Here is a 16030-nt window from a genome sequence, read left to right as displayed (position 1 = left end):
AATTCTTCACCTCCCCATTTTAAACTCTCTATTTATCCTTCCTCTTAAAGGCTCCCAAAGTAGCAAGATCCTCCAAAACAACATTTCCATATACCCAAGTTTCTGGGTTCAATTGAAATAGATTTTTGGTTATACAATTCCCTAAGCACTCTCCCAAGGATTCTTTGTTTTGAACAAGTTTACTTTCAAGAATAGCTTAATAGGGCCTCCCCTGGTGGCGCAGCGGTTGAGCGCTGGGCTGCGAAGCCGCCCGCAGCCTCTTCAGCACCGGTTCGATCCCCGGCCGCCGGCAAGGGTCCCACATGGTGCGCAGACCTCTCCTGCCACCCGCTGCTCCCCTCAGCGGTGTACTTCGGTCCTTCTGCCTGTTCTGTTCCCCACTCTGGCTCTGGTTCTGGTGAATTCTCTTACCCTCCCACACTTCTGACTATACCCAGTGCTTGTATAAATAAATAAATAAATCTTTAAAAAAAAGAATAGCTTAATATAATTTATATGTGAGATATAATTTATATATCAGGCTATTCTACATAGCCTGCCTGCTATGGGAGGAAACAAGTTATCTCCGATACTCCCACCAGGGGTTCTATGGCCCACGGTAGGCCAAGCCCACCACACCCATGTCCAGACCTGGCCTCTTCCCTCCAGGTTGAGGAAGCCCATTTCAGTAATGTCTTTTGAGTTAGTTCATGAGAGGCCTCTGTAAGTTTCTCGGCTTTTCCGCAGTTCAAGTCTTTGGAAATACTTTTCAGAGACCGTGTAAGTCATGTGACCAATGCCAATTAGGACTGGAATTTAGACTTTTTACTCAACCAGAAATCTATACATGGAAAACAGTTTTCAGAGGGGATGTTCTAATCCAACAGCTTTCAATGTCCATGTTATCAAGGGATGTGAGATCACAAAGCTCAATGTTACTATCAACTTCAGATGTTGTTAAAAAAAAATATGAGAATTCCTGACTTTGTTTATAAATGTACAGCTATCCCCTCCCCCCATGGCAGGGCATGAACTCGCTACTAACCCTTCTCCACCATTTCTCCATCCCCAGGCACTGTCATCACGCACGCATTTACAAGATACCCACTGAATGCCATCTCAGTGGCTATGCCATGTAGCAAAGCCAGCTGAACCTACTGACAACTGATTTTCACTGAGAGTAGCAATGTGGATGGAGAGAAATAGACAAACACAGGATAAGTCATCTAATTTGAGGTCAAGTCTGCAGGGCACTATGGCACTCTCACTTCAAGTCTCTGTTGAAGCCAAACTCTCATGAAAGAGTACCTAAGGAAGGAAGAGAAAAATAAACGATATCAAGCACATTTACCGGAAATGGTGTTTCAATATTGATAAAGGTTTAGATAAGAATTTAAGATGATCCCACTCCATTAAATCCCCTAGCACTCTCACCCTCTCTCTAAAATCTTTCATAATTGTACTAGTTTTTCATGACATCAAAAGTCAAAACAGCACAAGTTGCTTATGGTATAAATGCTGGAAAGTATCTCCTATCTCCTATTACTTGAAGGACTTACACAGGATTTAGACTTCCACATGTAAAATGATCGTGGCCTCTTTTCAAGGCTTTTAGAGTATAATTTTCACAAATTGGTTGGCCCACCAGAGTAATTAAATTAGAGAATAGTTCATATACTGTTTACTGAGTTTTGGTGAAGGTTTATCCTGTGCATTTGAATGATAGGACAAAGTACTATATTGCAGAGTTCAAATATCCCTCACTGTCCACCTCTGCTCTAGTCCTACTTCTAGCCTTTGGAAGTAGGTGTCTCCTGTGTCCTGATGCCAGTTGTTCTTCAGCTTTTGATCACGTCACCATTCCCCTATAACTCTGGCATTCCCAGATTCATTTTCCAGGTCAAGACAAACTTCGTGGTCATCTGTCAAGAGAGCCTGCTCAAGGCTAGCTTTTGTTAGTATTTTATGTCCCTGTTCTCCAATTTTCCTGCACTCTCCCCTATCATGTGGATACTATCCCTCACATGAATTTAAAATACTCTTTCACTCACCTTCTCTTCTAAAGCTTTTAAGTTCTCTAATGCATGTATAAGTATGGGTATAGATGATAGTACTCAAAATGTACACGGGTTTTCTGAAATATATTGACATTTTATTAGTTTTATTCCAGAGAAACACATGTAGCCAAATTACAGATTACATTGCTATTGACATTAGATAGAGAATTCCACCATGTAAGACTTCGGAGGTTTAGTACAGTAGTTTGTCTTGATGGCCTCATGAATACAGTCACTATAGTCAGTATTACACTTGCCACACTTACAGCTTACAGCTACAGGGTAGGAGAAATAAGGAGTAACATGGTGTGGACACCCAGGTATTTCTATAGTCTTGTATATGAAGTCTCTATATGTACAAACATCCTGGGACAAAGCATATTTGGGAAGAAACAGCTTGCCGTTGATATCCTGAGGACAGAACAGAAAAATGAGCATAATGTGATAGGACTTTAGGATACATGCAGAAAATGGAAACAGATAAAAAATAATTCACATATACTCCTTTGTCACAAATAGGACCAGGGAAAGATTCCTTAGCCTCATTCCCCAATACATCCACTCTGAATCCCACAGAGACAAAAGTGACTCCCCTCTGTTATCCTTCATCAGGGGGACAAGATGAGGTTAAAATGAATTTGGATGTAAAACTGTTATAAGTTTATCTGTACCCTTGTGCACATAGCATTGTAACCTGTGTTTTCTACCTCTAAGGAGACAATAACCATGGGAGTCAGAATATGAGGCTATGACTCATCTCATTTCCTTTCTGGATAGGAATGAACTGAGTCTGGGTTTATCTAACTTACAGCTGAAAGAAGTGAGATGAACGACATACCCGTGTCATGCAATACCCAGCACAGATGGTGGTATTGATGCTCAGGCAGTAAGCACACTCCTTCCTCTCGACATGCATAATATACTCAGTTGGAATGCAGAAAGACATTGCTTGGCCACAGGCAACGCCAAGCAGCACAGACATCAGGAAGATAGCAGTCATGCTAAATCAAAGATAAAATTAAAGAATATATTATATGTGTCCTTTAGGACATTCAGAAGGGACTAAAATATATTTTAATATGTGTGTATATAATAAACATACTTATGTTTATGTGTATATGCTTATACACATATGTGTATAAGCAATAATAACATCTACCTTTTATTGAATGCCTATTTTGTTCTAGGCCCTATATTAGGTGTTTTTACATAGTTAATATTCTCAATCGCCTTTCCATGCACACTTAGATGTGTATATGATCCACATACCCCACATAAGGGAGTAAGAACCCTAGTAAAGGTCCTTGCTTGCAAGTGCTACTTAATTCCACTGGGCAGTGAAATGGCAAGCTCGAATCACCGCAACAGAAAAGTGAGAGAAACATATATGTCAACTAAGTATAACACAATTTATTCATGGAAACAATCCAAATTCTGCCTCTATGATTATAAGGAGTTAACAATTTGCCCTTAGCAGAGGTTTTTCCAGAACTATATTTTTCTTAAAAAACACTTTGGTGCAATAGCTTAAAATGCCAACAAACTTGTTATAATAAGAAGGGCAAAGAAAATTCATAATCAAACTTCAGTACCACCTTAATGCAAATCATTCTGCATATAATTCTATTCATTTGCTGTCAATGAAAGTATGATGAAACTGGAGAAAATCCAGAAAGGTGACCAAAATTATCACCAGTGTTAAAAGGCTAACCCAGAAATCTAGGAACCCCACATCACCACCCTTAGCATTGTTTCTATAGGGTTGAAAGAAGTAGAATTGGGAAAAGTAAAAAATTATTTTATTCAGAAGATGCATCAAACTTGTTAACTTGAAAAAATTATAGCAGCAAAAAACATAGGTTGACACCATGAAAATAATGCAACCAAGGATGACAGATACACTGTGGGTTGGCCAGGGAAGTGAACTAAGTCTTGGCTGCATGGAAGACAACAGAGGCTCCACCATGCCTTAGGCAAAGGAGAACATGTATCTCAATAGAACCCATCTTATAGTTTGTATCAATATTAATTGGACAACATAATGAGTTGAATAATGTTATGGCATAATTATTTTGTTGTGCTACTCAGAGAGTAATCAAGTTTCAGATTTTTAGATGTAAATTGATCACCTCAAAGATTAAGAAGATTTTTTCACTTACAAATATTGCATAGCTAGGTATATTTGGATTTTTTTCCATCTCAAGTTACATTATCAGAAAAGAAAATACTGTCTTAATGGAATAGTATTGTTATCTTTCAATATAAATTTCTTTGCTTTTTCTACTAAATAAATCACAATTCATTAAAAATTTTTATTTAATCAAGTGTCAAGATTTCCTCAAACCTGCCAATTATGTCCCAATAGCATCTTTAAACTACACACATGAAAATCTCCATTTATTGAAATCTCATACACTGTATTACTTAAACAGAAGTTTTCCTTCAATCAGCCTATAAAAAAAATGAAAACTACGTTCAACAGGCTATTTTAAATGTCAACTATCAGCGGTTAGTGGTTATTCCAACATATCTCCTATCCCTAGGATGAGAACTGCAGATATACTAGATAAACATTTATCAAGCATTCGAACCAGGCACTGAGAGCTACAAAATGGTTAAGCTATAGTCCTTGACCTCAAGAGTTGACAGTCTATAGGAGAGGATTCATGTAATCACAAAAAATAAAAATGCACATAGTCCTGAGTGCTCTGAAAGAACCCAAATTATGACTCTAAGCTCCACAATTAGCAAAAATTTCTTCTGTGGGGCCTCCCTGGTGGCACAGGGGTTAAGTCTCAGTACTATCACACTATTACCACTGTGGCCTGAATTTGATCCCAGTTCAGGGAGCTGACCTACATGGCGCAGCAGACCTCTCCTGTCTCATCTGCTGCTCCCCTCAGCAGTGTATTTCAGTAGATCTGCCTATTCTGCTCCCCACTCTGTCTCTGGTGAATTCTCTCACCCCTTGCACCTCTGACTTATACCCCAATTCTTCTGTGCATAAATAAATAAATCTTTAAAATAAAATTTTCTTCTGTATTCAAAGAAAAATACTATACCATTAGAAAGGGTTTTCTAGTGAATTCTTTTAAAGAAAATGTTGCTTATTCCAGCATTCCTTGGATATATTTGGTATTTCAATTAGGGAACAAAAATATAAGAACTCCTTGCTCTCTGAAGCACTTCACAAATGTGAGTTCCCTCTGTGGAACAGAACTGGTCCCATTATTTTGGAGGATCCTCTGCAGGATCTTTAAAATATTAACAGAGTAGATATATAAAATACTCAACCAGCATATCATATGGTTCTTGCCTATCTAGCCAGTCAGTTACTGGGTTTTTGCTATAGGAAATAATGAACCTCATATATTCCAACTTTTAACTCCATGATTCTACAAGAAATAAATATGTGGTACCTAGTAGCAAGACTATTGGTCCTGAAGTTAAGGAACAAAATTCTATTTCACAATCTCCTGTGCAGCTATGAGAAATAGATTAAAATGTTTGGATCTGATTCCCATTTGTAAAACAGAAAGAGCAAGAACACCTGACTTGTTTTAAAATTGTAGAATAAAAACTATTAACCACTTTTATCCATTGTCATATTCTTATAAATATATATAAGATGATATAAAAATGTCATCTTATAAATGTAAAACTATAATCTAACAAAATGGAAAAATAAAAGTACTAAATTATCAATAGTAACTATGTAATTTTGTATATAAAAAGAAACTGATACTAACTTTCTCTTTTATTGCAAATATTAAAACTTCACCCATTAAATCCTTCCGGGCCTCAATTTCCTCACATATAAAAAGAAGTTTTAAAACCAAAGCATAATCAGGAAGTTCTTTTAATCCAAGCAGTCTGTGATCCTATATGATAAATTAGTGTCAGATGCCTGGTCTAAGAGTTAGTGATCTTGAATTCTGCTTCCAGATTTCACTGCAATTATATATAACTGAATAATTTAGTATCTTTGTACCTTCATTTTCCCATCTATTCCTTCCTAAAATCTCAAAAATAAAAACAATATGTGGTAAGTTCTTGAAGAACTCCACAGAAGTAAGGCTATGTAACTATATAACACTATATAAATCAGCATAGTTAATACCTCCCTAGAGGATCTGCCTTAATTTCTCCTTTACCGTCACTTGGATTTTCTCATCTCTGCAACTAAATTGCATCTTTTAAAGTCATTATAGTGATTTATTGGGTACCTAAACACAGAAGTCAAGATATCAGGTCCTAAAAAATGAGGGAGGCTATTTTCAGTGGCATCATATGTACTTACACCTTGAATGCTTTTCTTTATTCCAAAATTTTTCTTTCCTTCTCTCCTTTTTTTTCATTATCTTCATTTTCAATAAACACATTTTTCTCTGCTCTACTAATTTTCCTTGCCAATATTTTCTCTCTGAATCTTTTACTATACTATGGAGTCAGTTGCCTATTTTATGAATAACCAAGAAACTTCACTAAAGCATGTATTTTTCTAAAGAACAAATTGTACAAGGCGTGTGTGTATCGGACACTTCAAGAAGAGTTCAGCGATAAACAACTAACATTATACAGAGTAAATTATCCCTGCAGGTACTCAAACTGAATTTACCCTAAATTTTCCCAAAGGTATATTACCATCAAAATGACCATTAGTAATTAACAGGAGTTAATGAACAGATTATTTCATTTATCAAATCAGTCTTCATTAGGAAATTAACCAGATGCTCCTCTTTCTTTAAGACAATAGCATTTTTCCATATCCTTATATATGTAGTTCATTTACTCTCACCCATTATTGAGCAATTTTGGAACAATAATTACAATTTTTAGAGTCTATTAAAGCAAATTATCACTCAGCATTTGTCACTTTTAAATAAATGCTAATGTGGTTAAAAAGGAGGAAAATTAGAGCATTTCATTTCTCAGCTTCTCATGTAGACACCTACCTGACTGCATTGGTGAGCTGATGCTGTGATGACCCAGACTAAAAGCTCTTGGTTCATTTTATACCCTTCAGGATAATTCCTTTCTGATCTTCTTGTTTATATAATTGCATTTGAATCACTGCTTTCTTATCTGAAAAACATCTTTTGAAAATTCATACTGAATCCCAAATGAAATGTGTTTAGATAAACAATTTCACAATATCTTCCTCAGGAAACTCTGACATTATTACAGCATGAATTTTCCCTTCTCGCATTTCAAAGTAAAATTACCCTTTTAAATACATCCTTTAATAATATTTATTAACATTAGCAAATGACATATACAGAAGGAGAAAAAGACATTTAAAAAGAAAAAACCATTTGCTTCAGCTAAGTAAATCTTAGGAATGAAAGTTTATTTGGGGTTTGAGTGTCCCAAATTTTACTTAAATGTTCATTTAGAGATATGTAAAATTACTGTTCATCTACAAAGCAAAGGCAATTCCTTTATAGCTATCTAGGGCAATTAATTAGTGAAATTTGTTTATTATTTTTCCTTTGTATTTAAAAATTAATAAAGTTTACAGATGTGAAAAAAATGTTAAGTATATGATCAAATCTCACAGGATATTAAACTGATAGGAGAGCAAATCCTGGCTCTGCCACTTACTGGCTGTGTGACACTGCATGCAGGAGCTCTCTTACTACAATTTCTTCATCTATTTAAAGAAAACATCAGTGTTCATGTACAGCACTTAACACAATGTCTGGTATATAATGAGGGCTTAATAAATTATAGCTAATTTATATTAATCCAACATTTTTTTTTACCAAATAGTCACAGTGCTTACTAGGCAGTCATTATATTTGTTGAATGTACAAATAGCTGAGGGAGTGAATGAATAAATATTGAATTTTTGGAACCAACATACACTTTTCTTATCTCTATAGCTATCACTCTATTTTATCTCTTCCAACCCATTTTCCTCACTGTAACTAAAGCAATATGCCAAATACTCAGTGAAATTTCCTATTACCTAAGAAAAAAAGCCCATAGTTTCATTTACAAAATCCTTCATAATTTGTTTTATATTTCTCATTTCATCTTTCATCACCTCTGACTCTTTATCTTCCCTGCTGTGTCTCCATTTTCTATGTTCTGCAGACAATCTGAACTAAGTTCCTCAAATTAGTTACCTCCTCTCTTGCCTCCAAGTCTTTTCATTTGCCATTCCCTCTCTGGGACATCTGTCTGGTCCTGCACCACTCCATGCCCCATCTCACTTAATTCCTGCTCAGTTTTCACAATTTACTGAGAAAGCATCCCTTCTGCAAAGCCTTCTCTGATTCCCCAAAGCCTTCCTCATGGTTAGTGGTTTTAAGAGATTTAGAGAAAATATATAAAACATCTGTCACAAGGCAGATGCTCCATAAATCATAGATATTATTATAGATTATCAACAACCCCATTAGTCTTCACTTATCCTAGTCTTTGTTGTTAATGAGAGTTAATGAAAAAAATTAAGACTAGTATAGGCAAATCTCTCTAGAGGGGAAATTGAGAGGTTAGGAAGAATCTGGGATGTATATCAGGTATAGCCATGTTTAGGGGCCCCTGAGTCTTGGGAATATGAGCTATTATGCAGTAAGAGAAGAACTCTGAAAACAGGGCAAGTGGAATGGAGGATGCCAAACGTAAACTTTTTCATCTGATCCAGGCAAGATGTTAAGTTAAAAGAGTACAAAGTAACTGTGAGGATATTAGGTGCTTGTTTCTACTGAAACCAGTGCCTCCAAAACAAAATTATTAATTCTGGAGCTCAGTTTCTAGCAAAACATATATATATATATATTTTTTTCCCTAAGAAATACATATATACACAACAGGGAACTGATACACACTTGACCTATTGCTAGAGGACAATAAAAATCATATATTTGGGTAATAATTTTATTTTCATAGGTATTTTCATGTATATGCTCTCATACTGTTAAAAAGATTTATGGGACCACCCCTGAGGGGAGAAATCAAATATTGTACCAAAATGAACAACAGTGTAAGAAAATAAAAACTTTAGTCAATAAAAAAAGACTCCAGGCAGATTGAACTTTCACTTCTTGCCCAGATATAATGTCCCCTCTAAATAACAATAAACAGTACAAATATATTAAACGTTGGTTCTACACACATTGCACCTTAGGCAAGAAGCCAAAAAGCGATCTCAGAGAGACAGGGAACAAACAAGGGAAGCACAAGTTACTGCCTTGAGAAAGTTTCTGATCCATGGTGCAGGGAGAGGCATCAAAGCCTCTGATTCTGATTAACAAAGCATAAAAGCTAGATCCAAAAGGATCAACTGTTTGCAAGTCACATAACTGAGTCAAAGAAAAAAATCTGAAAAATATTTATATGAAAACAGTAATTCTGGTAACTTACAGGGTATAATCCACAATATGTGGCATTCAATAAAAAAAATTAGGCATCCCAAGAAGCAAGAACATACAAGTCATATTGAAGAGAAAACTAATTGACTGAAACTGACTTAGAAATGGGAACATTAACTGAATCAGTAGAAAAAGAACATTAAAATGACATCATCAAAATACTGCAATAATTTTTCATTAACTGATTACAAATCAGTCGTCTTTGGTTTTGTTCATCTTTTTCTAGTTACTTGAGGTCAGAGATAAGATTATTTACTCGAGCTCTTTTTACTTGATATGGTCCTTTATTGTTATATACTTCCCTGTTAATACTGCTTTTGCTGTGTCCCATTAGTTCTGGTAGATTTTGTCCTCATTTTCATTTGTCTCAAAATATTTTTTAATTTTTTCTTTGACTTTCTCATTAACCCAATAGTCATTCAAAATGTGTTGTTCAGAGTCCACATATTGGAGTCTTTTCCTGTTTTTGTGGCTGATATTTAATAACATTATGATCAAAGATATTGTGATTTCAATCTTAATAAATTTATTGATTTTCTTTTGTGACCCAACTATGTGCTCCATCCTGGAGAATGTTCCATTTGCACTTAGAAGAATGTGTGTTCTACTTTTTTGAGGTACAGTGCACTTAAATGTCTGTTAAGTCCCTGTGGTCACATTTTTTATTTAAGGCTATAATTTCCTTGTTTATTTTCTCACCAGTTGTTCTGTTCTTTGGTGAAAATGGGTGTTACAATCCCTAGTCACTACTGTGTTGGTACCAATGTCTGTTTACAGATTTGATAATAGTTGCCTTATATATTTTGATGACCCATTTTCAAAGGGAATAAAAGCCACTCAGAATCTCCAATTCGCTAAATAGTGAAGTATAACTGGAATATGAATCAGCCTAACTAATATTCTCCCCTCCCCAAAGAATGGGTATTTTTCTAATTTACAAAATACTTGGCTTCTATAAAATTCTAAAATCCAGTGCAACAGGCTCTTAAAATCTATTAGTTTAGGGCCTCCCCGGTGGCACAAGGGGTTAAGCACCACACTATAAAGCAATCCACAGCCTCTGCAGCATGGGTTCAATTCCGGGTCGCCAGAGAGATACCCACATGGCGCAGCAGACCTCTCCTGACTCGCCCGCTGCTCCCCTCAGCAGTGTACTTTGGTCAATCTGTCTGTTCTGTTCCCCACTCTGTCTCTGATGAATCCTCTCACCCCCCACATCTCTGGCCTGTACCCCAGCTCTTATATGCATAAGTAAATAAATCTTAAAAAAAAATTAATTTATCTATCTGAAGACTGAGTGATTTGTGTCATACTAGAATAATCTGCCATTTGAAATGAAATCTGTTCATGAAACTTCTTTTGATGTCTTTTTTCTTAAAACAATACAGATCATTAATAGCAAATAAAGTTGAATCTAATGAGCATATTGATCTTGAAGCTTCCAACCAGATAGACAAAATTGATCTAATAGTTATAAAAATTATCAATTTGCTTCTTTCTTTTGGTAATGGATTAATTTAGCTCCTAATGTGCCAGATTTATATGAATCTACATAAGCTTTTGCCATTTATTTCAAACATTTTTGAAATTAAGGTCATATATAAATATTAATAGAAATCGTTAACATCATCTATAATAAAATTCATAGTGTTACAAAGTCAGATCAGTATCACTTTTCTTCCCTGTAAAACAAAACTTGTTTCTCTATCCCTTAGTATAATATCTTTTACTCTATTTTTGTTACTTTATATAACCTCTGGTAATTAGATATTATTCCTCCATCTGAATAATAGGAGCAGTATTAACTGTACTCAGAATAACAAGTATAACCACTTCTCAGCAACTAACCAACATTATGTTATTAATCTCATCAAAAATTATCTTAACTTTCTCACAGTATTTTTTTGTTGGAAACACCAACCTCAACACAACAATTCATGGTAGAAAAGCATACCATAAATACGGAACTTCTTGCTGGGGAAAAAAGGCTTGTGCCCCTATCAGGTCACCCAACAGCCAGGACCTGCCCCAAAGAGACAAGCCCCAAAAAATCTAGCTAAGGAAAACAAAGAGGCTGATGTGAAAGAGAACCATATGACTGTGGGAAATAGAGATTCTGTACTTAAAGGACTGAACACAAAACCATTTGCTCCAAGATCTAGCAGAAAAGTAGACTGAAGTCTACGAAGTGTCCAAGAACAAATGAGTGGATTAGGAAGATGTGGTATATACACACAATGGAATACTACTCAGCTATTTAAAGGAAAAAAAAAGTCATGCAAAATGTGTTGTTCAGTGTCCACATATTAGAGTCTTTTCCTGTTTTTTTTAAGATTTATTTATTTATACAAGAACTGGGGTACAGGTCAGAGGCGCGGGAGGGTGAGAGAATTCACCAGAGAGAGGGGGGAACAAAATAGGCAATACAGGAGAGGTCTGCCTGCGCCATATGGGTTTCTCCCTGGCCGGATGGAGTCGAACTCATGCTGCAGAGGCTGCGGACAGCTTCACAGCACAGCACTCAACCCACTGTGCCACCAGGGAGACCCCTTTTCCTGTTTTTGTGGCTGATATTTAATAACATTGTGATCAAAGATATTTTGATTTCAATCAAAAAATGAAAAAATGTTTACTTTGTAGAATATGCTTTTGTCATGGAATACATTTTCAATTTTTATTTGCATGATTTATACACTTAATATATGCATTTGCAACATGGGTAGAACTGAAGGGATTATGTCAAGTAAAATAAGTCAGAAGGAAAAAGACAAATGCCAGATAGTATCATTTCTATGTGAAATATAGAACAAAAACAAAGACTCAGATAATACCAAGCCAATAACAAACCTTAAAAATCTGACTGTAGGGCCTCCCCGGTGGCACAGCGGTTGAGCGCTGGGTTGCGAAGCTGCCTCTGCAGCGCCGGTTCAATCCCCGGCTGTTCCCCGGCCCCCGGAGGAGGGTCCCACATGGCGTGCAGACCTCTCCTGCTGCCCGCTGCTCCCCTCAGCAGTGTACTTCGGTCCTTCTGCCTGCTCTGCTCCCCGCTCTGGCTCTGGTGAATTCTCTCACCTTCCTGTGCTTCTGACTGTACCCAGTGCTTGCATAAATAAATAAATAAATCTTAAAAAAAAAATCTGAGTGTATAACTGAGGCTACCAGAGGAGGAGGACGATAGAGGAAAGCAAAATGGGGAGGGAGCACAATGGACTGTGGGAGAGGACTATGGGTGTCTTGGTGATGAGCATGGTGTAGTGACATACATCAGAAGGGTGTGATCCTATATCTGTAAATCATAGGCAATGTTGTAAACTAATGTTACCACAATCCAAAAAATAAAAAGATTTTACACAGCAAAAGAAAACATAAGACAATTAAAAAGACACCTCATTGAATGGAAGAAAATATTCGCACAATATATAATGTGAAAAGGGATTAGTATCTGAGATATATTTTAAAAATTCATACAACTCAACAATGACAAAAAAAACCAACCCAATTAATAGGCTGCAAATAGGAACTGAAAACTTACCCTAGGCGATCCAGAAGACAGACGTAGGAAAAAATATTCATTGTCACTTCTGTAAGAAAAAGTCAGGTTAAAACCACAAAAGATACCACCTCACATCCATGAAAATGGCATATATTAAGACCCCCAACAAGTGTTCGAGAGCATACAGAGGAAAAAGGAACCCTATTATATTGTTCAACCTTAGGAATGTCAACTGGTACAACCATTATGGAAAGCAATCTCGATTTACCTTTAAAAAACTGAAAATGGGAATACCCTATAACCCAGCAATCCCACTCCTGGGCATATTTCCAAATACCATGAAACCATACACACAAAAATCCAGATGTTCTACAATGTTCACCGTAACTATGGCATGGAAGCAGTTAAAAATCTACTGACAGACAATTAGATGAAAAAGATGTATATCCACACTATGGAGTACTACATAGCCGTAAGTAAGGCTGAAATGCAGCCATTTTCAACAAAATGAAAGGAGTTTGAGAGAAGTTAGTGTACTAAAAAAGTGATAAAAACAAATACTGACATTTTTATAGCAGACAATTAGATAATGTAACAAAACACTTTGAAAAATTGGACATCAATAAACACCATTGAAGGCTCTGAGGGAGTGAGGAAGGAAAGGCACAAGAAAATATACGGCACAAGGGGAGGGAAGGCAGTATATAAATAATAATAAACTAAATACACAAACATAGAAAACAAACAAAAAAATACTAAATCTAGAGGTGTGGAGTCTCTGTTTAGATGCTAACTGCATTCATGTGAGTAGATTTTATCATACCCAGGTAAATTCTATAGGGTGAGAACAGAAGCTACTCCTTGATCCAGGCCAGAGGAATACTAGGGTTGGGGAAACAAAGAAGCCTGCAGGATAGAGAAAAGTGCAACAAATGTTAGGTGATCAAAAATATTTATGGAATGAGTAGAATGAAGATATACTAAAAATTATTCCTGTTATCACCACTTCAGCAGGTATGGCCTCCAGTACTTTGCTTACATTATTATTCAGTTCTTACAATAACTCTGCAAGAAATATAATCTCTGATAGATGATTAGGTATTTACCATCACATGAAAAAAATTGTTTACTTTGTAGAATATGCTTTTGTCATGGAATACATTTTCAATTTTTATTTGCATGATTTATACGCTTAATATATATTTCCACACCAGTGATTTCATATTTTTACTATCAATCCTAGAATATACTTTCAACTTTTATTTTCATAATGATTTGTATATTTAATATATACTGCCACAGCCATGATTACATATTTTTACTATCACTCCTAGGCAACATCTATTAAAAATCTTAATATACAGAGGCCCATGAATTCCAAAATTAATCACTTATCCTACAGAAGTAAAAGCACTAACAGCATTGCTCTAGTGCAGAAAACTAAAAACAAAGAAAATTCCCAAGAACTCAGTTAAGACAGAGTAGGTTATGCCAACAGTAACAACCGAAACTCTCAGGGACTATCTTACTCATTCTAATGACCATGATGGGTTAATGGCAGAACTTTAGTCCATGTAATTGTCATTCACAGATGTAGGATCACAAACTGCTGCAAGGGGAAGATTGTGATAGAGCCTCACACTATTAATCAAACACTCTGGTACAGAAGTAATTAATGCACATAACTTCTACCTAAAATCCATCACCAGAATTTATCATCTAACCTTACCAAGGTGGGAGGGGAAGTGTAATCTTCTCAAGAGCCTGGAAAGAGAAGGGCTGGATATAGGTGATCATAAAAGTCTCTACTGTCTCTACCACACACTTTAATAAACAGCTAGTTATGGCACATCCATAAAATATTACATAACTACTTAAAAGAATGAATTGGAACTTTGATTTTAGAGAGATTTCCATGTTAAGTGAATTAAACAAGACTCTTAAAAGTATATATATATATATATATATATATATATATATAATCTCATTATTGTAAATTAACCATGACTAGAGAATTCTGTGTGTATGCATATGCATATGTTAAAATATAACTAATTAAATACATTATATCTATCTATTCGTTATGGAGAAAAACAGGGAAGGATATACTCTAGATTCTTGTCAAGGGATACCCAGAAGAGGTGAATTTGGCAAGGGAAGTCCTGATTTGTGTGGAGAGAAGAGAATGAGGGAGAAGGCATAAGGAAATAAAGCAAAGGCACCAAAATTTAATATAATTCTACTTATGTACTGATATAAATTATATATATACATAAATTATTTTTAAAACTTTTAACTTTGCTTTTTTTTTTTTAAAGATTTATTTATTTATTTTATACAAGAACCAGGGTACAGGCCAGATGCGTAGGAGGGTGACAGGATTCACCAGAGACAGAGCAGGGAACAGAGCAGCCAGACTGACAAAATACACTGCTAAGGTGGAGCAGCGGGCGCAACAGGAGAGTTCTGCAGTGCCATGTGGGACCCTCACTGGTCGGCAGGGATTGAACCAGCCCTGCAGGCTGCAGACAGCTTCACAGCATGGCGCTCAACCTCCTGTGCCTAACTTTGATTGCTTTTCTGGAACTTAAAAGTACTGAAATTATTTTTTCAGTTCTCTCCAGCTCTAACCTCTATGATTTTATAACTTTAAATAATGTTATCTTGTCTCCTATTTATCATTCCTATTTCTATCCCACAGCTGAGCTGACCCTCATTAAAGTTCACATTGTACTACTATAGCCTTGGACTATTAATTATAATAAATAATGTATTTCTAACCTTTATATCAACCAAAGCAACTTGTTCTTTGACATCATAAATTTACATTTACATGAAGCAGGAGATATTTTATTACTGCTAGAGTGATAAAGTTGTGGATATTTTCTTAGGACAAGTATTAAAGTTAATCCAAAAGTCCAAAAGGACTAATCCAAAACATAAACATTCAGCCTACAAAATTTTCCCTTCTCTCATCAGGATTACTTAAAAAGCTGCAATAGCCACATCATGTTCCAATTTACCCTCAATGACATTTTTTAAAACATCTTTTTTTCCAACTGGGGGATGGATGATAGCAGTTATGAGAACTTACACTTTTTGTAAAATTTAAAACACCTTAT

The 16030-nt window shown here is 35.8% G+C and overlaps 1 protein-coding gene across 4 annotated transcripts; it reads right to left on the bottom strand.

The window, feature by feature from the left end:
- Window positions 1-1723: 1723 nt before the first annotated feature.
- Window positions 1724-14737, bottom strand: TSHB (thyroid stimulating hormone subunit beta). 4 transcript variants are annotated; one of them, XM_054691375.1, is made up of 4 exons: window positions 14638-14737; window positions 12948-13814; window positions 2875-3037; window positions 1724-2447 (listed from the first exon to the last, which is right to left on the bottom strand). In XM_054691375.1, the coding sequence occupies exons 2-4, from the start codon at window positions 12986-12988 to the stop codon at window positions 2193-2195; spliced, it is 459 nt and encodes a 152-aa protein (XP_054547350.1). In that variant the 5' UTR covers window positions 12989-13814; window positions 14638-14737; the 3' UTR covers window positions 1724-2192. The 4 variants fall into 4 exon arrangements, with proteins under 4 accessions (XP_054547350.1, XP_054547349.1, XP_054547351.1 ...); XM_054691374.1 differs by lacking the exon at window positions 14638-14737 and having other exon boundaries at window positions 12948-12996; window positions 13732-14211; XM_054691376.1 differs by lacking the exon at window positions 14638-14737 and adding an exon at window positions 6992-7121 and having other exon boundaries at window positions 12948-12987.
- Window positions 14738-16030: the final 1293 nt, after the last annotated feature.

Source organism: Talpa occidentalis, unplaced genomic scaffold (assembly GCF_014898055.3).
Source record: "Talpa occidentalis isolate TD23 unplaced genomic scaffold, MPIMG_talOcc4v2.1 talOcc4.9, whole genome shotgun sequence".
Taxonomy (NCBI): Eukaryota; Metazoa; Chordata; class Mammalia; order Eulipotyphla; family Talpidae; genus Talpa; species Talpa occidentalis.
The sequence above is the reverse complement of the archived record's forward strand: the minus strand, read 5'-3'. Positions and strand labels throughout refer to the sequence as shown.

Coding starts and splice junctions, on each gene's coding strand:
- TSHB (XM_054691375.1), bottom strand. CDS start 12,988: ATGAATATTTTTTCCTACGTCTGTCTTCTGGATCGCCTAGG. Junction 3,038..12,947: donor TGTCTTCTGGATCGCCTAGG/GTAAGTTTTCAG, acceptor TCTTTGATTTAG/CATGACTGCTATCTTCCTGA. Junction 2,448..2,874: donor CTGGGTATTGCATGACACGG/GTATGTCGTTCA, acceptor TTCTGTCCTCAG/GATATCAACGGCAAGCTGTT.